General features: G+C 39.3%; 1 protein-coding gene across 1 annotated transcript in view; it reads right to left on the bottom strand.

The window, feature by feature from the left end:
- The window catches only part of LOC128645614 (aldehyde oxidase-like), a 196,049-nt gene that overhangs the window by 84,336 nt on the left and 90,166 nt on the right, over positions 1–21,547 (bottom strand). The window contains 6 exon segments of the mRNA XM_053698721.1: positions 9,825–9,921; positions 10,647–10,769; positions 11,107–11,233; positions 14,568–14,737; positions 19,653–19,727; positions 19,805–19,967. Coding sequence (XP_053554696.1) covers positions 9,825–9,921; positions 10,647–10,769; positions 11,107–11,233; positions 14,568–14,737; positions 19,653–19,727; positions 19,805–19,967 — 755 coding nt within the window.

Raw genomic sequence — 21,547 nt, forward strand, 5'->3', positions numbered from 1 at the left:
TGGAACACCAGATAAGGAGGAGAACACTGCAGAGCAGATAACTCTGAAACTCTTCTAGCAGAAGAAATTGCAACCAAAAACAAAACTTTCCAAGATAGTAACTTAATATCTATGGAATGTAAGGGTTCAAACGGAACCCCTTGAAGAACTGAAAGAACTAGATTTAGACTCCAGGGAGGAGTCAAAGGTCTGTAAACAGGCTTGATCCTAACCAGAGCCTGAACAAAAGCTTGAACATCTGGCACAGCTGCCAGTCTTTTGTGTAGTAAGACCGATAAAGCAGAGACCTGTCCCTTTAGAGAACTTGCAGATAATCCTTTCTCCAAAACTTCTTGAAGAAAGGAGAGAATCTTAGGAATTTTTATCTTATTCCATGGGAATCCTTTGGATTCACACCAACAGATATATTTTTTCCATATTTTATGGTAAATTTTTCTAGTTACAGGTTTTCTGGCCTGAACCAGAGTATCTATCACCGAATCTGAAAACCCACGCTTTGATAGAATCAAGCGTTCAATCTCCAAGCCGTCAGTTGGAGGGAGACCAGATTTGGGTGTTCGAATGGACCTTGAACAAGAAGGTCCTGTCTCAAAGGTAGCTTCCATGGTGGAGCCGATGACATATTCACCAGGTCTGCATACCAAGTCCTGCGTGGCCACGCAGGAGCTATCAAGATCACCGAGGCCCTCTCCTGATTGATCCTGGCTATCAGCCTGGGAATGAGAGGAAACGGTGGGAATACGTAAGCTAGGTTGAAAGTCCAAGGTGCTACTAGTGCATCTACTAGAGTCTCCTTGGGATCCCTGGATCTGGACCCGTAGCAAGGAACCTTGAAGTTCTGACGAGACGCCATCAGATCCATGTCTGGAATGCCCCATAATTGAGTTATTTGGGCAAAGATTTCTGGATGGAGTTCCCACTCCCCCGGATGAAATGTCTGACGACTCAGAAAATCCGCTTCCCAATTTTCCACTCCTGGGATGTGGATCGCAGACAAGTGGCAGGAGTGATCCTCCGCCCATTGAATTATTTTGGTCACTTCTTTCATCGCCAGGGAACTCTTTGTTCCCCCTTGATGATTGATATAAGCAACAGTCGTCATGTTGTCTGATTGGAACCTTATGAATTTGGCCTTTGCTAGTTGAGGCCAAGCTCTGAGAGCATTGAATATCGCTCTCAGTTCCAGAATGTTTATCAGGAGAAGAGACTCCTCCCGAGACCATAGACCCTGAGCTTTCAGGGATTCCCAGACCGCACCCCAGCCCACTAAACTGGCGTCGGTCGTGACAATGACCCACTCTGGCCTGCGGAAGCTCATTCCCTGAGACAGATGGTCCAGGGTCAGCCACCAACGGAGTGAATCTCTGGTCTTTTGATCTACTTGAATCATTGGAGACAAGTCTGTATAATCCCCATTCCACTGTTTGAGCATGCACAGTTGTAATGGTCTTAGATGAATTCGTGCAAAGGGAACTATGTCCATTGTTGCAACCATCAATCCTATTACTTCCATGCACTGCGCTATGGAAGGACGAGGAACAGAATGAAGCACTTGACAAGAGCTTAGAAGTTTTGATTTTCTGACCACTGTCAGAAAAATCCTCATTTCTAAGGAATCTATTATTGTTCCCAAGAAGGGAACTCTTGTTGACGGGTACAGAGAACTCTTTTCTTTGTTCACCTTCCATCCGTGAGATGTGAGAAAGGCTAGAACGATGTCCGTATGAGCCTTTGCCTTTGACAGGGACGACGCTTGTATTAGAATGTCGTCCAAGTAAGGTACTACTGCAATGCCCCTTGGTCTTAGAACCGCTAGAAGGGACCCTAGCACCTTTGTGAAAATCCTTGGAGCAGTGGCTAATCCGAATGGAAGAGCCACAAACTGGTAATGTTTGTCCAGAAAAGCGAACCTTAGGAACTGATGATGTTCCTTGTGGATAGGGATATGTAGGTACGCATCCTTTAGATCCACGGTAGTCATAAATTGACTTTCCTGGATGGTGGGTAGAATCGTTCGAATGGTTTCCATTTTGAACGATGGTACCCTGAGAAATTTGTTTAGGATCTTCAAATCCAAAATTGGTCCGAACGTTCCCTCTTTTTTGGGAACTACGAACAGATTGGAATAAAATCCCATTCCTTGTTCCTTTATTGGAACTGGGTGTATCACTCCCATCTTTAACAGGTCTTCTACACAATGTAAGAATGCCTGTCTCTTTATTTGGTTTGAGGATAAGTGAGACTTGTGGAACCTTCCCCTTGGGGGTAGTTCCTTGAATTCCAGGAGATAACCTTGAGAAACTATTTCTAGCGCCCAAGGATCCTGAACATCTCTTGCCCAAGCCTGAGCAAAGAGAGAAAGTCTGCCCCCCACCAGATCCGGTCCCGGATCGGGGGCTACTCCTTCATGCTGTTTTGTTAGCAGTGGCAGGCTTCTTGGCCTGCTTACCCTTGTTCCAGCCTTGCATTGGTTTCCAGGCTGGTTTGGGTTGTGAGGCATTACCCTCTTGCTTAGAGGATGCAGAATTAGAGGCTGGTCCATTTCTGCGAAAGGGACGAAAATTAGGTTTATTTTTAGCCTTAAAAGACCTATCCTGTGGAAGGGCGTGGCCCTTTCCCCCAGTGATGTCTGAAATAATCTCTTTCAAATCAGGTCCAAATAAAGTTTTACCTTTGAAAGGAATGTTAAGCAATTTTGTCTTGGATGACACATCCGCTGACCAAGACTTTAGCCAAAGCGCTCTGCGCGCCACGATAGCAAACCCTGAATTTTTCGCCGCTAATTTTGCTAATTGCAAAGCGGCATCTAAAATAAAAGAGTTAGCTAATTTAAGTGCGTGAACTCTGTCCATAACCTCCTCATATGGAGTTTCTCTACTGAGCGACTTTTCTAGTTCCTCGAACCAGAACCACGCTGCCGTAGTGACAGGAACAATGCATGAAATTGGTTGTAGAAGGTAGCCTTGCTGTACAAAAATCTTTTTAAGCAAACCTTCCAATTTTTTATCCATAGGATCTTTGAAAGCACAACTATCTTCGATAGGAATAGTAGTGCGTTTGTTTAGAGTAGAAACTGCCCCCTCGACCTTGGGGACTGTCTGCCATAAGTCCTTTCTGGGGTCGACCATAGGAAATAATTTCTTAAATATAGGGGGAGGAACAAAAGGTATGCCGGGCTTTTCCCACTCTTTATTTACTATGTCCGCCACCCGCTTGGGTATAGGAAAAGCGTCGGGGGGCACCGGAACCTCTAGGAACCTGTCCATCTTGCATAATTTCTCTGGAATGACCAAATTGTCACAATCATCCAGAGTAGATAACACCTCCTTAAGCAGTACGCGGAGATGTTCTAATTTAAATTTAAATGTCACAACATCAGGTTCAGCTTGATGAGAAATTTTTCCTGAATCTGAAATTTCTCCCTCAGACAAAACCTCCCTCATGGCCCCTTCAGATTGGTGTGAGGGTATGACAGAACAATTATCATCAGCGTCCTCTTGCTCTTCAGTGTTTAAAACAGAGCAATCGCGCTTTCTCTGATAAGTAGGCATTTTGGATAAAAGATTTGCTATGGAGTTATCCATTACAGCCGTTAATTGTTGCATGGTAATAAGTATTGGCGCACTAGATGTACTAGGGGCCTCCTGCATGGGCAAAACTGGTGTAGACACAGTAGGAGATGATGTACTATCATGTTTACTCCCCTCATTTGAGGAATCATCTTGGGCAATATCATTATTTGTGGCAGTACTGTCCTTACTTTGTTTGGACGCTATGGCACAATTATCACATAAATTTAAATGGGGAGACACATTGGCTTTCATACATATAGAACATAGCTTATCTGAAGGTACAGACATGTTAAACAGGCTTAAACTTGTCAACAAAGCACAAAAAACATTTTAAAATAAAACCGTTACTGTCACTTTAAATTTCAAACAGAAAACACTTTATTACTGAATATGTGAAAAAGTATGAAGGAATTGTTCAAAAATTACCAAAATTTCACCACAGTGTCTTAAAGCCTTAAAAGTATTGCACACCAAATTTAAGAGCTTTAACCCTTAAAATAACGGAACCAGAGCCGTTTTTCAATTTAACCCCTATACAGTCCCAGATATAGTCTTTGCTAAGACCCAACCAAGCCCTGAGGGGAATACGATACCAAATGACGCCTTCTAAAAGCTTTTTCAGAGATTCTTAGATCCTCACACATGCATCTGCATGCCCTGCTCTCAAAAAACAACTGCGCATTAATGGCGCGAAAATGAGGCTCAGTCTATGACTAGAAAGGCCCCCTGACTGAAAAAGGTGTCCAATACAGTGCCTGCCGTTTTATAAACGTTCCCCAAGATTATAAATGCCAATTATTAGCCTAAATTTGAATAATATGCACAAATAAAGCAATCGATTTAGCCCATAAAAATGTCTACCAGTTTTTTAGCCCATAATAAGCCCTTTATTCTGTTTGTTTTTGACTAAGAAAATGGCTTACCGGTCCCCATGAGGGGAAATGACAGCCTTCCAGCATTACACAGTCTTGTTAGAAATATGGCTAGTCATACCTTAAGCAGAAAAGTCTGCTAACTGTTTCCCCCAACTGAAGTTACTTCATCTCAACAGTCCTATGTGGAAACAGCAACCGATTTTAGTTACTGTCTGCTAAAATCATCTTCCTCTTACAAACAGAAATCTTCATCCTTTTCTGTTTCAGAGTAAATAGTACATACCAGCACTATTTTAAAATAACAAACACTTGATAGAAGAATAAAAACTACATTTAAACACCAAAAAACTCTTAACCATCTCCGTGGAGATGTTGCCTGTGCAACGGCAAAGAGAATGACTGGGGTGGGCGGAGCCTAGGAGGGATCATGTGACCAGCTTTGCTGGGACTCTTTGCCATTTCCTGTTGGGGAAGAGAATATCCCACAAGTAAGGATGACGCCGTGGACCGGACACACCAATGTTGGAGAAAAATTTGATAGTAGAAGTAAATTGAAAGTTGATTAAAACTGAATCTGAATCATGAAAGAAAAATGTAGGGTTTAATAACCATTTAAGTAAGTACAGTGAAAACGCAATGCACATTCATTATTTTGTCTTCTTTACTTGGAATTTAGTCTGCAAATTTACGGCTAGATTTAGAGTTTTGTCGGTAAGGACCCGCGTAGCTAACGCTGGCTTTTTTCTGGCCGCACCTTTAAAATAACTCTGGTATTGAGAGTCCACATAAAGGCTGCGTTAGGCTCCAAAAAAGGAGCGTAGAGCATTTTTAACGCAACTGCAACTCTCGATACCAGAGTTGCTTACGGACGCGGCCAGCCTCAAAAACGTGCTTGTGCACGATTCCCCCATAGAAAACAATGGGGCTGTTTGAGCTGAAAAAAAACCTAACACCTGCAAAAAAGCCGCGTTCAGCTCCTAACGCAGCCCCATTGTTTGCTATGGGGAAACACTTCCTACGTCTGCACCTAACACCCTAACATGTACCCCGAGTCTAAACACCCCTAACCTTACAGATTAAATTAGTTTAAAATTGTTGTAATATTTTTCTTATGTTTGTAAATATTTTTTTATTTTTTGTAACTTAGTTCTTTTTTATTTTTTGTACTTAAGTTAGTTTATTTCATTGTAGTTATTTGTAGGAATTGTATTTAATTTATTTATTGATAGTGTAGTGTTAGGTTTAATTGTAGGTAATTGTAGGTATTTTATTTAATTAATTTAATGATAGTATAGTGTTAGGTTTAATTGTAACTTAGGTTAGGATTTATTTTACATGTAATTTTGTAATTATTTTAACTAGGTAACTATTAAATAGTTCTTAACTATTTAATAGCTATTGTACATGGTTAAAATAATTACAAAGTTGCCTGTAAAATAAATATTAATCCTAAAATAGCTACAATGTAATTATAATTTATATTGTAGCTATATTAGGATTTATTTTACAGGTAAGTATTTAGCTTTAAATAGGAATAATTTATTTAAGAAGAGTTAATTAATTTCGTTAGATTTAAATTATATTTAACTTAGGGGGGTGTTAGTGTTAGGGTTAGACTTAGCTTTAGGGGTTAATACATTTATTAGAATAGCGGTGAGCTCCGGTCGGCAGATTAGGGGTTAATGTTTGAAGTTAGGTGTCGGCGATGTTAGGGAGGGCAGATTAGGGGTTAATACTATTTATTATAGGGTTAGTGAGGCGGATTAGGGGTTAATAACTTTATAATAATAGCGGTGCGGTCCGCTCGGCAGATTAGGGGTTAATAAGTGTAGGCAGGTGGAGGCGACGTTGAGGGCGGCAGATTAGGGGTTAATAAATATAATATAGGGGTCGGCGGTGTTAGGGGCAGCAGATTAGGGGTACATAGCTATAATGTAGGTGGCGGCACTTTGCGGTCGGCAGATTAGGGGTTAATTATTGTAGGTAGCTGGCGGCGACGTTGTGGGGGGCAGGTTAGGGGTTAATAAATATAATACAGGGGTCGGCGGTGTTAGGGGCAGCAGATTAGGGGTACATAAGTATAACGTAGGTGGCGGTCGGCAGATTAGGGGTTAAAAAAATTTAATCGAGTGGCGGCGATGTGGGGGACCTCGGTTTAGGGGTACATAGGTAGTTTATGGGTGTTAGTGTACTTTAGAGTACAGTAGTTAAGAGCTTTATGAACCGGCGTTAGCCCAAAAAGCTCTTAACTCCTCACTTTTTTCTGCGGCTGGAGTTTGGTCGTTAGATTTCTAACGCTCACTTCAGCCATGACTCTAAATACCGGAGTTAGAAAGATCCCATTGAAAAGATAGGATACGCAATTTACGTAAGGGGATCTGCGGTATGGAAAAGTTGCGGCTGAAAAGTGAGCGTTAGACCCTTTTTTGAGTGACTCCAAATACCGGCGGTAGCCTAAAACCAGCGTTAGGAGCCTCTAACGCTGGTTTTCCCGGCTACCGCCAAACTCTATGTGACAGACCCTTCTGTCAGGACTGAAGGAGTTAATTGTGTTTAGCTAAGAAACTAATTTCTAAAGACAGAGTTGCTGGCTCCAGCTATAATCTAATTAGTGCTAAGCATTCTATTGTTTGATCACCTCAGAGAGAAAACGCCTAAGTGATAAGAAGGGCCAAGAGTGTCTTGTGGTTGAAGTGTTTAAGTAATATAATTCTATTGTATCATGTCAAAGGGCTTGTTCCCTCCATGTAATGTACAACAGTCTTTCAACCCCCATCTGGGGGGGGGGGGGTGTCAAACCTGTATAAATACTAGGCATCTAGCCTTTAATAAATGTCATTCTGTTTAAACCTGAAAACTGGCTGGTTTGTGAATTGCTGATTCCCTATGCAGGACGTTGTTCCCTGGTATTAACCCTTGGTACACTGTTGGTACCGTAACACTCTAAATCTAGGCCTTAGATTTTTCTCTACTTGAGATTGTCATATAAAATGTTTCAAAAAAACTTTGCAATTTACTTTAATTATTTATTTTGTCCCATTTCCTGTAATCTAATTCTGAAAAATGTGGGCTTTCTAATTCATTTTTGAAGTGGTGGAAGTGTAAACTCCGGAATAACACTCAATATTCCACACACTCATTGTTTGCACACTCCAGCAATTCATTTACAACTGAATAAGTATCATGGCCCTCGTAACATATATTTTTTTTAATCAAACATTGCAACTTGTTTCCAGATAAGAAGAGGTTAAGTTAGGATGTGCACTTCAGGCCTTCATACAATCGGCACAAATAAAAAATCCACTGTGTTTCGTTAGTGCTACATTTGTAGGGGCCAGCTTTACACAGCCTTCAGGGTGAGCTGTAGAAACCTGGCCTCCTTTCATTTGCAACTAAACATCATTAGTATTTTTAATTTGAGATTGATAAAATAGCCAGAGAAATGAGAAATGCATTGCCGATGAGGGCTACATCTCCCAGCATCTCATATGCATATTTAAAGTTTTGCACAACAATGTCTGTGGGATGTAGAGTGAAACTCTGAAAGTGCCATAGCAAGTTTCATATTTGTTAGCTTGTGGTGTGACACAAAGGCTTATGGATGACATCTAATAACCAAATAGTACAAGGAGCTTGCATTCTGGCTTATTGTACAACACTGGAGGTAAACACATACAGTCATGGCCAACAATATTGGCACCCCTGCATTTCTGTCAGATAATATACCACTTCGCCCAGAAAATTGTTGAAATTACAAATATTTAGTCATTCTCATGCTTATTTCTTTTGTTTTAATTGGTATGACACAAAAAGTGGAGAAAAAAAAAAGCCAAATCTGATACATTCCACGCAAAACTCCAAAAATGGACTTGACAAAATTATTGGCACCCTCAATTTAATATTTGGTAGCACACCCCTTGGAAAAAAACAACTGAAATCAATTGCTAGCTGTAACCATCAATGAGTTTCTTACACCTCTCTACTGGAATTTTGGACCACTCTTCTTTCGACAACTGCTCCAGGTCTCTCAGATTGGAAGGGTTCCTTTTCCCAACTGCTGTTTTCAGATCTCTCCACAGGTGCTCTATGGGATTGAGATCTGGACTCATTGCTGGCCAGTTAAGCACTCTCGAGAGCTTTGTCTTAAACTATTTCTGGCTGCTTTTTGACGTGTGCTTTGGGTCATTGTCCTGCTGTAAGACCCATGACCTCTGACGGAGACCCAACTTTCTGACACTGGGCCCTACATTGCACTACAGAATTCGTTGGTAATCTTCAGATTTCATAATGTTATGCACACAGTCAAGACATCCAGTGCCTGAAGCAGCAAAGCAACACCAAAACATCAGTAAACCTTCACCATGTTTAACTGCAGGGACTGTAATCTTTTCTTTAAAAGCCTAATTTATTTTTCTAAAAACAGTAGAATGATGGGCTTTACCTAAAAAGCTGTAATTTTGTTTCGTCTGTCCACAGCACATTCTCCCAAAAGGATTTTGGCTTCCTCAGGTAGGTTTTGGCAAACTCCAATCTGGCTCTTTTATGTTTCTGTATCAGCAGTGGGGTCCTTCTGGGTCTCCTACCATAGCGTCCCTTTTCATTCAGATGGCGACATATAGTGCAAGCTGACACATTTGTACCCTGTGCCTGAAGGTCAGCTTGAATTTGTCTGGAAGTTGATCAAGGTTCTTTATCCACCATTTGAACAATCCTTTGTTGCAATCTTTGATCATTTTTTCTCTTTTGTCCACGTCCAGGGAGATTAGGTACAGTGCTATGGGCTGTAAACTTCTTGACTATGTTGCAGTGGACACAGGAACATCAAGATGTCTGGAGATGGACTTGTAACCTTGAGATTGTCCATGCTTTTCCACAATGTTTGTTCTCAAATCCTCAGACAATTCTTTGCTGCTCTTTCTCTTCTCCATGCTCAGTGTGGCACACAGAGACACACAACAGTAAGGTTGAGTAAATTTTTTACCATTTTAACGGGTTGCCAGTGTGATTTCTATATTGTCAGCACCTGCTAATTGATACAGGTGAGTTTAATTACAAATTACAGGAGCATTTATTATTATTTCTTACAATTTTGAGAAGGTACCAATAATTTTGTTCAGTCAATTTTTGGAGTTTTGCATAAAATGTGTCAGATTTGGCTTTTTTCCCCACTTTTTTGTGTCACACCAATACAAACAAAAGAAATAAAAATGAGAATGCCTAAACATTGGTAATTGCAACAATTTTCTGGGCAAAGTGGTGCATTATCTGACAGAAATGCAGGGGTGCCAATATTTTTGGCCATGACTGTATTTTGTGTGTGTTTGACACTATTTAGGGCAGCCTCTCAATATCTATGTTTTGCATTTCCTATATATACCTTCATGAATCTGGTCAGCTGACTTAAATGCTTCCTCTATATTCCCTTGCTCCAGCATCCTCTGTGGCTTATAGAAGGAGTTGTGGCTAATTGCATCCTGTAGAAAAAGAACAAAGTAGTCACAGCATTAAATCAACACAAGACCTGTAGGGTAAAAATACAAAGTACAATCAGCATTAACTATATACGTTTACATCACCTGTCATGAAACAATTAAAGGGACCTTAAAGTTAATTTGCTGATTTAGGAGTATTTATGCAGTTAACCACAGCATTAAAAAATAAATGTAAAATAAATATTAAATAGGTGTTAAATAAAATAAAATTAACACACACCTTTTATATATTACAGAGCAGTCCAGGAATACAACCCTTAGAAACCTGATGAAATTATGTTCCTAGTCTCTTGCTGTGATCAACCAGTCTGCTCTAAGGTGAAATATTAAACTCACTGTAGCATTGCTGTATACACGTCGTATACACAGACAATATTAGGATAACTGCCGTGTGCACACCAGGAATAGGAATTACAGGAAATATAAATAATGAATATACTTGGCAATATATTTTTACAATACTTAACTAAACTTTTGTATGGGAGATGTGCGTTTTCAAGTGCGCTTTAACTAGGAACTATTTATATGCAGGTCTGCTAAGTAGTAATTTAGCCATTTCTGACCTGTGCTTAGGCAGAAATAATTTGCAATGAGACAGGTCAGCAGGGGCTCTTAGCAAATAAACGTTATAATGCTGTCAAACATACTGATATGTGTGTACTGGTAAAGACAAATTTAGAATAATATACAAAAGGATTGTACTCAACCTCAATGGTTAGAATTACTGGTTCCAGGTTCTCGTAGATCACTTTCACTTTGGCAGCTGCCTTTTTTGCACAAGCGGGTGTACCAGCAAGTACTGCGCAGATAAGCTGACCCATGCCAAGCACCTGTATAACACAGATTATTGTATGTAATGCAAAGTCAGCTCATGCAACACACACTATAACAATACACTGTATATCTATGTATTTTAGTATGACCCACCCATTTATTTACTGCATGCAGGACACCTCCTTACCCATAACCACTTCATTTAATGAAAACAAGATCAACATTTGTGGAGGATTTAAGAGTTTTTAAGTCATATCCTATTTTTTTTAGACTATTTACATATCCAAACAGAGGCTGTATTGACCAGGCTGCACTGGACTTTCTTCTCCCTCTGATTCTTTGACCTTGCAGATTAGTGGTGAACAAGAAGGTGAGAAAATATAGCTGCTTCACCTTTCCCCGTGCTAGCAGTTGCTCCTCTCCTCCTTCCTGCATACACTGAGGAGCTCCAGGAATATCTTCCACTTGTATGACATCCGCAACACCTGGCTGTGCTAGGGCTTCAGAGACATCTATTGAACTTAAACATAAAAGTGAAAAAAAACTTTATAGTTTAGATTGAGCAAGCAAATTCCAATTTACTTCTAATATAAAATTGACTTTTGAGATCCTTTGTTGAACAACATAGCTAGGTAGGTTCAGGAGCAGAAATGAATTGATGGGACTAGCTGGGGATCGGTGGATACACATATATCAATTATAATTGGTTTACCATTTATTAAACTAACTTCTAGTAGAGCATTGTTGCTCTGGATCTGATTTTGATTATGTGTTTAATATCTTTACAGGGGCTAAAGAGAAATGAAACCAAAATCATTTATTTAATGATTCAGATAGAGCAAACAATTTTAAACAGCTTTCCAACTTACTTCTGTTACCAAATATGATTAATTCTTTTGGTATTCTTTGTTGCTGCAGATTGATGGCTGTATATATATATATATATATATATATGCGTCTTGTCATTGGCTCACCAGGGTCCTGATGATCAAAAGTGCTGCGAGGCAGAGATATATTCAAAAGGGATCCGACGCAATGTCGAGAATGCTGACAAAATATTAAAAAGTGCCGACATAACTGTTTGAAGGCAGCATCAGCGATTTATAGTAAATATTCCAAGCAGCATTGGCACTGACATTTGTAAAGTATAGGATCCCTTTTAAATGTATAGCACCAAGCCGAATAAAAATACGTATGTACCCCTAAACCGGCATAACCCGCCACCACAAACTAACCCTACACTATTAACTCCTAAACCACCAATAGCCCACTGCAATAAACCTCCTAACCTATTAGCCCCTAGACCGCCAATAGCCCACCGCAATAAACTTCCTAACCCATAAACCCATATACCGCCTATAGCCTACCACAATAAATATTAATTGTACCTAGAGGTTTTCTGTTGAAAAAACAAGTCCTCTGATTTCTAGACATGTGCGATTCGTTTCGGTTCGATTCGGAAATTTGGAAAATTCGGAAAATTCGGCGATTCGGATCGAACCGAATTTCCGAATTAAAATTCTGCCGAATTTTCCGAATCTAACCGAATCGAACCGAATCGATTCGTAAATTCGGATGGCCATTGGGATTACACTAGTATTGTACAGTATGTTAGGTTAACACCTAATATACAGTATAATACTAGTCTAATCCCACCTAACACTTACCGAAATGCCGAATTTACGAACCGAATTGAACCGAATCGAACCGAATCCAGCCGAATTTCTTCGAATCCGAATGAATCCGAAACGAATCCGAAACGAATCGATTCATAATTTTCCGAATTCGAATCGATCCGAACCGAACTTCGAAAAATTCCGAATCGATCCGAACCGAACCGAATTTTTTCGCCATGCACATGTCTACTGATTTCTCTAGATTTGTTAATGGGCTACACAATGAGTTATTCCTTTTATATTTTGTGCATTGTGGATGAATTTAATCTCACTTTTCGCCTCCCCACTATTTTAAAATTTGTTATATAAAATATATATACATTAGAGCCCTTTTCAATCAAACACTTTGCCATATACCATTTCCTTTTTAAACCTTTTAAAACTTTTTTATCAATATTAAAATTATATTTGTATTAAAATGTATGTATATGAGTGTAATATTTTATTTAAATATGTTTTGAAAAATTGTAAAAAAATAAATGTAACCTTTACACTTCACTTCAGGGGGGAGATTTAAAACACATGCTGCTTTCTCCGCCCTTAGTTTCTGGCTCGCCGGAAACTTAAAGGGACAGTCAACACCAGAATTTTTGTTGTTTAAAAAGAAAGGTAATCCCTTTATTACCCATTCCCCAGTTTTGCATAACCAACACAGTTATATTAATATACTTTTTACCTCTGTGATTACCTTGTATCTAAGCTTCTGCTGACTGAACCCTTATTTCAGTTCTTTTGACAGACATGCAGTTTAGCCAATCAGTGCTCAGTCCTAGGTCACTTTATGTGCATGAGCTCAATGTTATCTATATGAAACATGTGAACTAATGCCCTCTAGTGGTCAAAATGTATTCAGATTAGAGGCAGTCTTCAAGGTCTAAGAAATTAGCAAATGAACCTCCTAGTTTTAGCTTTCAACTAAGAATACCAAGAGAACAAAGCAAAATTGGTGATAAAAGTAAATTGTTAAGTTGTTTAAAATTGCATGCCCTATTTAAAACATGAAAGTTTTTTTTGGACTTGACTGTCCCTTTAAGTTAAGAAGCAGCGGTCATAAGTCCGCTGCTCCTTAACTTGTCCACCACCCTTTAGGTTGCAGACTGCAATCATCCCGATCCGATACAATCTAGATGATTGACACCCCCTGCTAGCGGCCGATTGGTCGTGAATGTGCAGGGGCATCATTGCACAAGCATTTCACTAGAAATGCTTGTGCAATGTTAAATGCCGAGAGCGTATGCTGTCTGCATTTAGCGATGCTGGACGGACATGATTCGCTACAGCAAATCATGTCCGCCCAGTAAATGATAAATTGACCCTCAGGTCTTAAGTTGCGCTAAATATTTTAGTGCAGTTTCCGCTTTTAGTCAAGCAAAAATATACCTTCCTTTTACCTTGTAATATGAGCGCAAGTTAGCGATGTTGCGATATCAATTGAAAGTATAGCCCGCTCTAACCCTTCTATGGTAAATGCAATTTACCATGGATTTGTAATATAAAGTTGTGCACAAATGTTAGTGAGGTCCAACAATAGAGCTATCATTAGCACACCCGTTGTAATCTGGCCCATAGTTATGTGCAAGCAATAGTCTAATAGACAAATACTTTTAACACATTAGAGCATTTTCTTATTTGCACAGCAAAAACAACAAAACGGTGATGTCAACTAATAATATACAAATTAAACTTAAACTTGAAGAAGTTTTTTTCTTTTTTTTTTTTTTTTAGACAATGGGGTAAATTTATTAATGTGCGAGCGGACATGATACGATGTAGCGTATCATGTCCGCCGCACATCGATAAATGCTGACAGCATACGCTGTCAGCATTTATCATTGCACCAGCAGTTCTTGTGAACTGCTGCTACAATGCCGCCCCCTGCAGATTCGCGGCCGCTAGTAGGGGGTGTCAATCGACCTGATCGTATTCGATCGGGTTGATTTCTGTCCGCCCCTCAGAGCAGGCAGACAAGGGGCTTCAACCTCCATAGGGAGCTTGATAAATTGACCCCTATGACTATATACTGTATCTTTAAGAAATTATTGTGCTACCATACAGGCATAATGACAGCATATGGTAAATGTGTTCTAAATAAATATATTTAGTATGTAAAATCTGCTTTTTACAACTAACGTATTTTCTGTGATACCTGTAAAAACTTATATTTGTTATATCACTTACACAATTTTCGCATGAGCTCTTGAGCTGGTGACAAATCTAACATAAAGTTCCCCATCTAGAGCGGGCATATCATCACAGTATACAGCTTCCCCAGTTGCATGTTTGAGGCCAGACTGATGAATGATGGGTCGGCCAACAGGATCATGGGAAGGTTGGTGTTGAGTTAAATCCTGCACACAGGAATATTAATTGTAGAAACCGATTTGTTACAAGAAATCTTCTATTTATCATTTAGGTTCAGCTAGTAAATGTAATCTTTAAATAAAAGATTTACCACATCCCACATTATAGGAGATTAAAGTGTCACATCCAATATTTGGTATTGTGGTGTAAATATTTTCATAAGCTGATGTTTGTTTTAACTTTTACAGCACATAGCAGATAAAAATAAATAAATGGGGAGAGAGACACTAGCTAAGACACCTATATCTTAACCAATGTAGCCAAGCACTAAATGCAGCAATCAGAGTATGCATTATAATAAAGCTTGCTTCCTGTGTGTACATTGAGTCCTCTGGGAGTTCCAAAATCCATTGTGCCTCCTTTTGTAGCAGAATTTGAACTATATCTCACTCTGTTCTGAGGAAAGGTACATGGTCTAGTGGGATATACCGTAGATCCTTCACAGTATGTCCAGAGGAAGCAAAGTGACGGCCCCATTGATTAGATTTGCCAGTTCTAATTGCTGCCCTGATGGCAAACCAATGTTTTGCCATGCTTGTTCTGCCATCATCTGTTTCCCAATGTAAAAAAGCCCAAACAAACAGTTCAATTGGTGGATGATAAATTTAGTGGTACATGTTAGAAGATGCTGGATGCAATAGCTATATTTGTATAGTATATGACAAAAATATGCTTCCTGGCTTTATTTATAGGGTAGGGAAAATGGTGGATGCTCTGACTATAAGCTGCCTGTGCCTATTTAAGTGCAGAATTGGATCCAATTGCACTCATTCAAAGGCAAAAAAACTTTCAAATTCACATTCATTTTACGGTCCTGAGATTTCAGACATAGGCCTCTATTTATCAAGCTGTCAACCGCAAATACGCTGGAATTCAGCAGCGTATTTGTGGGGAGCCTGATTCGCCATAGTTATCAAAGGCTAGAGACCGGCAAAAGTAGAATTTTGTGACGTAACATACGATCCGCCGGACTCAATCCGACACAGATCGATGCTTACGTCACTCCAGATGTTCCGAACGCAAGTTTGGCACAATCTGAATACTTTTGGAAGTTATCAAGATCCTACGAGGTACGCTCGCCACATTTCCGGCCCAGCATACCTGGTTTTCAATCCACCGCCCTGGAGGCGGCAGATGCATTGGAATCAATGGGAGTCTGACAGCACCGCAACTAAATAAAGTTATTAACCCCTAAACCGCCGCTCCCGGACCCCGTTGCCACCTACATTATATTTATTAACCCCTAATCTGCCCCCCCCCTACACCGCCGCCACTATATTAATTTTATTAACCCCTAAACCTAAATCTAACCCTAACACCCCCCCCAACTTAAATATTATTTAAATTAATCTAAATAAATGTACTATTATTAACTAAATTATTCCTATTTAAAACTAAATACTTACCTATAAAATAAACGCTAAGATAGCTACAATATAATTAATAGTTACATTGTAGCTATTTTAGGATTTATTTTTATTTTACAGGCAACTTTGTATTTATTTTAACAAGGTACAATAGTTATTAAATAGTTATTAACCATTTAATAACTACCTAGCTAAAATAAATACAAAAGTACCTGTAAAATAAATCCTAACCTAAGTTACAATTACACCTAACACTACAATTAAATAAATTAAATTAATTAACTACAATTACCTACAATTAAATACAATAAAATAAAATAAACTAAAGTACAAAAAAAATCACTAAATTACAGAAAATAAAAAACAATTACAATTTTTTTTAAACTAATTAAACCTAATCTAAGCCCCCTAATAAAATAAAAAAGCCCCCCAAAATAATAAAATTCCCTACCCTAAATTACAAATAGCCATTAAAAGGGCCTTTTGCGGGGCATTGCCCCAAAGTAATCAGCTCTTTACCTGTAAAAAAAGAAATACAACCCCCCCAACATTAAAACCCACCACCCACACACACAACCCTACTCTACAACCCACTCTTAAAAAAACCTAACACTAACCCCCTGAAGATCACCCTCCAGACGGGCAGAAGACTTCATCCAGGCGGCATCTTCTATCTTCTTCCATCCAGAGCGGAGCGGGTCCATCTTCAATCCATCCGACGCGGAGCATCCTCTTCCATCGAAGTCCTAATGAAGAATGAAGGTTCCTTTAAATGACGTCATCCAAGATGGCGTCCCTTGAATTCCGATAGGATTCTATCAGCCAATCGGAATTAAGGTAGGAAAAATCCTATTAGCTGATGCAATCAGCCAATAGGATTGAGCTCGCATTCTATTGGCTGATTGGAACAGCCAATAGAATGCAAGCTCAATCCTATTGGCTGATTGCATTAGCCAATAGGATTTTTCCTACCTTATTTCCAATTGGCTGATAGAATCAAGGGACGCCATCGTGGATGACGTCATTTAAAGGAACCTTCATTCTTCGTTAGGACGTCGATGGAAAAGGATGCTCCACATCGGATGGATTAAAGATGGACCCGCTCCGGATGGATGAAGATAGAAGATGCCGGCTGGATGAAGACTTCTGCCCGTCTAGAGGTCCTCTTCTGCCCGGATCAGATGAAGACTTCTGCCCCTCTGGAGGTCCACTTGTGCCCAGCTGGGTGAAGACGTCTCAAGGTAGGGTGATCTTCAGGGGGTTAGAGTTAGGTTTTTTAAGGGGGGTTTGGGTGAGTTTTAGAGTAGGGTTGGGTGTGTGGGTGGTGGGTTTTAATGTTGGGGGGTTGTATTTCTTTTTTTACAGGTAAAAGAGCTGATTACTTTGGGGCAATGCCCTGCAAAAGGCCCTTTTAAGGGCTATTTGTAATTTAGTATAGGGTAGGGAATTTTATTATTTTGGGGGGGCTTTTTTATTTTATTAGGGGGATTAGAGTAGGTGTAATTAGTTTTAAAAAATTGTAATTGTTTTTTATTTTCTGTAATTTAGTGTGGTTTTTTTGTACTTTAGTTAGTTTTATTTAATTGTAGTTAATTTATTTAATTATTTTAATTATAGTGTAGTGTTAGGTGTAATTGTAACTTAGGTTAGGTTTTATTTTACAGGTAAATTTGTCTTTATTTTAACTAGGTAGTTATTAAATAATTAATAACTATTTAATAACTATTGTACCTAGTTAAAATAAATACAAAGTTGCCTGTAAAATAAAAATAAACCCTAAGATAGCTATATTGTAACTATTAGTTATATTGTAGCTATCTTAAGGTTTATTTTATAGGTAAGTATTTAGTTTTAAATAGGAATAATTTAGTTAATAATAGTAATATTTATTTAGATGTATTTAAATTATATTTAAGTTAGGGGGTGTTAGGGTTATGGTTAGACTTAGGTTTCGGGGTTAATAACTTTATTATAGTGGCGGTGGTGTAGGGGGGGCAGGATAGGCGTTAATAAATATAATATAGGTGGCAGCGGTGTAGGGGGGGCAGATTAGGGGTTAATAAATATAATGTAGGTGGCGGCGGGCTCCGGGAGCGGAGGTTTAGGGGTTAAACATTTTATTTAGTTGCGGCAGGGTCCGGGATCGGCAGGATAGGGGTTAATAACTTTATGTAGGTGGTGGCGGTATAGGGGGCAGCAGATTAGGGGTTAATAGGTATAATGTAGGTGGCGGCGGGGTCTGGGAGCGGCGGTTTAGGGGTTAATAAGTTTATTTGGTTGCAGGGGGCTCCGGAAGTGGCGGTTTAGGGGGTAAAACTGTATAGTATAGTGTGGGTGCTTAGTGACAGTATAGCAAGAAAGCTGCGAATAAGCCGAAGAGCAGCGAGATCGATGACTGTTATCTCATCGCACCGTGCTTGGTGTGCGGCTTTTTGACAGCTTTCTTGATAAATTTGACGAACGTATTCAGGTCCGCGGCAGCGATGTTAGGAAGATCTTAGGCAAGCGTATTGGGGCCGTTGAATGTAGGTAAGTAGACAGCTTGATAAATAAAGGCCTTAAAGTGATTGTAAACTTTCTTAATGTAATGCACAGTATATACAATTAGGGGCCGAATTATCATACTCTGAATGGAGCTTGATGACCCTGTTTCCGCGCGAGCCTTCAGGAAAGACCGCTGCTCCATAACCGGTCCTCTGCCTCTGAGGCTGCGGTCTGCAATCCGCCTGATCCTATACGATCGGGCTGATTGACACCACCTGCGTATGCTGTTGGCATTCAGCGATGTCTGTCGGACATGATACACTGCAGCGTATCATGGCGGCAGACATTGATAAATTGGCCACTTAGTCTTTAAAATAGGGGCACTTTTATTGATTCAATTTTTTTAAGACGTTTTATTTGTAAAATATTTACCATTCCTCTGCCCGCATCTCATACTTCATTTAGCTGAGCGATGATGAATCCGGCTTCATCCAATCGTTGCGTGCCCCACAAGATGAACACCATGTGAGGCACGCAATGATTGGATAAAGCCGGATTCATCATCGCTCAGCTAAATGCAATATGAGATGCGGGAGGAGGAACGGTGTGATATTTACCATCACAAAATGGTAAATATTTTACAAATAAAGCGTCTTAAAAAAATGTAATCAATGAAAGTGCCCCTGTTTTGAAGACTAATTGTGACTAATTGTATCTACTGTGCATTACATTAAGAAAGTTTACAATTACTTTAATATTTCTTCCTATAACAGTTATAATTCTTACCACAAATCATTATTAAAGAGATAATGTATATGTGCACAACAATTTTCTATAATGCACATTAAAGAGCATCAGTTCTGTAGTCCAGGATAAATATGCAACGCTTGGTTTATTCTTCATTTACTGCACTACAAACAAATAAACATGATGCAAACACATTTGCTAGCTCTTAATCTGCTATGTGGTTCTTTACATCTAGATGGAAATGCTGCTTAGATTTTACTTTTAATCTTCACTTATTAAAGAAATGTTCTTGCCAAAAACTTGCCTCAAAGGTTTGGATGTTGTCAGAAGACAGAGCTTGGAAGTCACACAGGGCACTGTTGTCTGGATGATTTGGGTCCTGAAAGAGAAGAAGAAATACCTTACTGCTCTCCATAGTAAAACTGAACTCCACAATGAGGACTAAATAAAATGTACCATTGGTTTGATTGTCTGCAGGACTTCCAGGTAAAATTTGAAGAGAAAACTGAGAGTCAGAGACCTTCTATATTCAACCATGCCACCAGGAGCTGAGGGTGGCAGAGAAACCTCTTCAAGAACAAGTGTGCAGGCTTCACTTAGCATTTCCTCATCCCAGTGCCTAAAAAAGGAAGCAGGGCTATTTACCATCATTTTAGAGGACATGCTTTGGTGAAAGAGGAAACTTTGGGTTATCCATTAGAAATGACTGTAAGACTATTGACTCTACAATATGTGTAGCATACATGGTTATCACCATAAAGGCTGTGACACACTGCACGCAAAGCAATGGAAAGCAGCTAGAAAATTTTGCAATCTTCACTTCACACTGAACCGTCTCGCGGCTTGTCTACACTGTAGTCTGCACCCTGATATCACTGGTCATGTACAGGGCTGAGTTTATTAAAACAAGTTCTTATGTTGGTTAAATTAATAAACTATGAAAACTAACGAAGGTGCTATATATAATCTATACAATCAGAGAATGGTTAAGGTTCTATTATTTTATTATATAGATTATACTGTATATAGCACCTTTATTTTTAAGTTTCCAAGGACTTGTTTTATAAAAAAGAAGTGTTTGCAGCATAAAAAAAAAATAGTACATTTTTAAACATAAATAATATTACATGCGTTTAATAAATAATAAATAAAATACCAAGTTTTATCGATATTTAGGCACAACTCCACTCTCGGCACTACTGCTGACCAATAGATTCCTCTCACCAGATGCTTATTTGTCCGGAGGAATCTGATTGGCTGCCGCGTCCTGACGCGCGGGTTTAAATGCGTGAGCTGATTAAATTTTTCATCTTGCTACGCGAGCCCATGCTAGCTGATGCAGCGCAAGGTAAGTAGGAAGAAATACTGCACGTGAATGTCCACGCATCGCCTCTTCCCCTAGCTGCCTGCGGCTTCGCGTGCAGTGTGTAATTGTGTAACAAAGAGATTTAATTTTTAAAGAAGAGCCAATGTAGATGCTGTGTGTTCCTTTGTTCCCTATTAATAACAATTTTTTCATAGACATAATCTAAATTCAATTAAAGGGACACACTAAAGACAAATGCATTACTTTATTTAGTAGAGCAGATATTCTGCTCTAATGCTACAGAATAGCTTGTTTATATTTTCGTTTTAAAACGTTTTAAAGTTTATCTTCATGCTTAAAGGAAAACTTGCTGCATGTACCTTTCCATAAAAAAGTGCAGTTGTTTGTAAAGATGTGTCCATTTCCATGTCTACTAGTTTAACATTTTAAAAGAATTCTTCTTACAGGAACAGAATGCTGTAATTTGTTAGATTGTTTTCATATTACAATAGTGCTTGCCTATAGCTATACATTTGACCTACACAAATTAGTTAAAGTCAACTCTGGAATAGAAATGCACTTCCTCTCCAGAGCTGGTAAGCTTGTAACAGGCAGAATATGTGTAAGCTTGCATTTGCGCATAGTAATTAACGGCTAGATTTAGAGTTGGGCGGTAGCCGTCAAAACCCGCGTTAGAGGCTCCTAACGCTGGTTTTTACCGCCCTCTGGGATTTGGAGCCAGTCATTAAAGGGTCTAACGCTCACTTTCCAGCCGCGACTTTTCCATACCGCAGATCCCCCTACGCCATTTGCGTATCCTATTTTTTCAATGGGATCTTTCTAACGCCGGTATTTAGAGTCGTGGCTGAAGTGAGCATTAGAAAACGACAAAA

This window comes from Bombina bombina, chromosome 1 (assembly GCF_027579735.1).
Source record: "Bombina bombina isolate aBomBom1 chromosome 1, aBomBom1.pri, whole genome shotgun sequence".
Classification (NCBI taxonomy): Eukaryota; Metazoa; Chordata; class Amphibia; order Anura; family Bombinatoridae; genus Bombina; species Bombina bombina.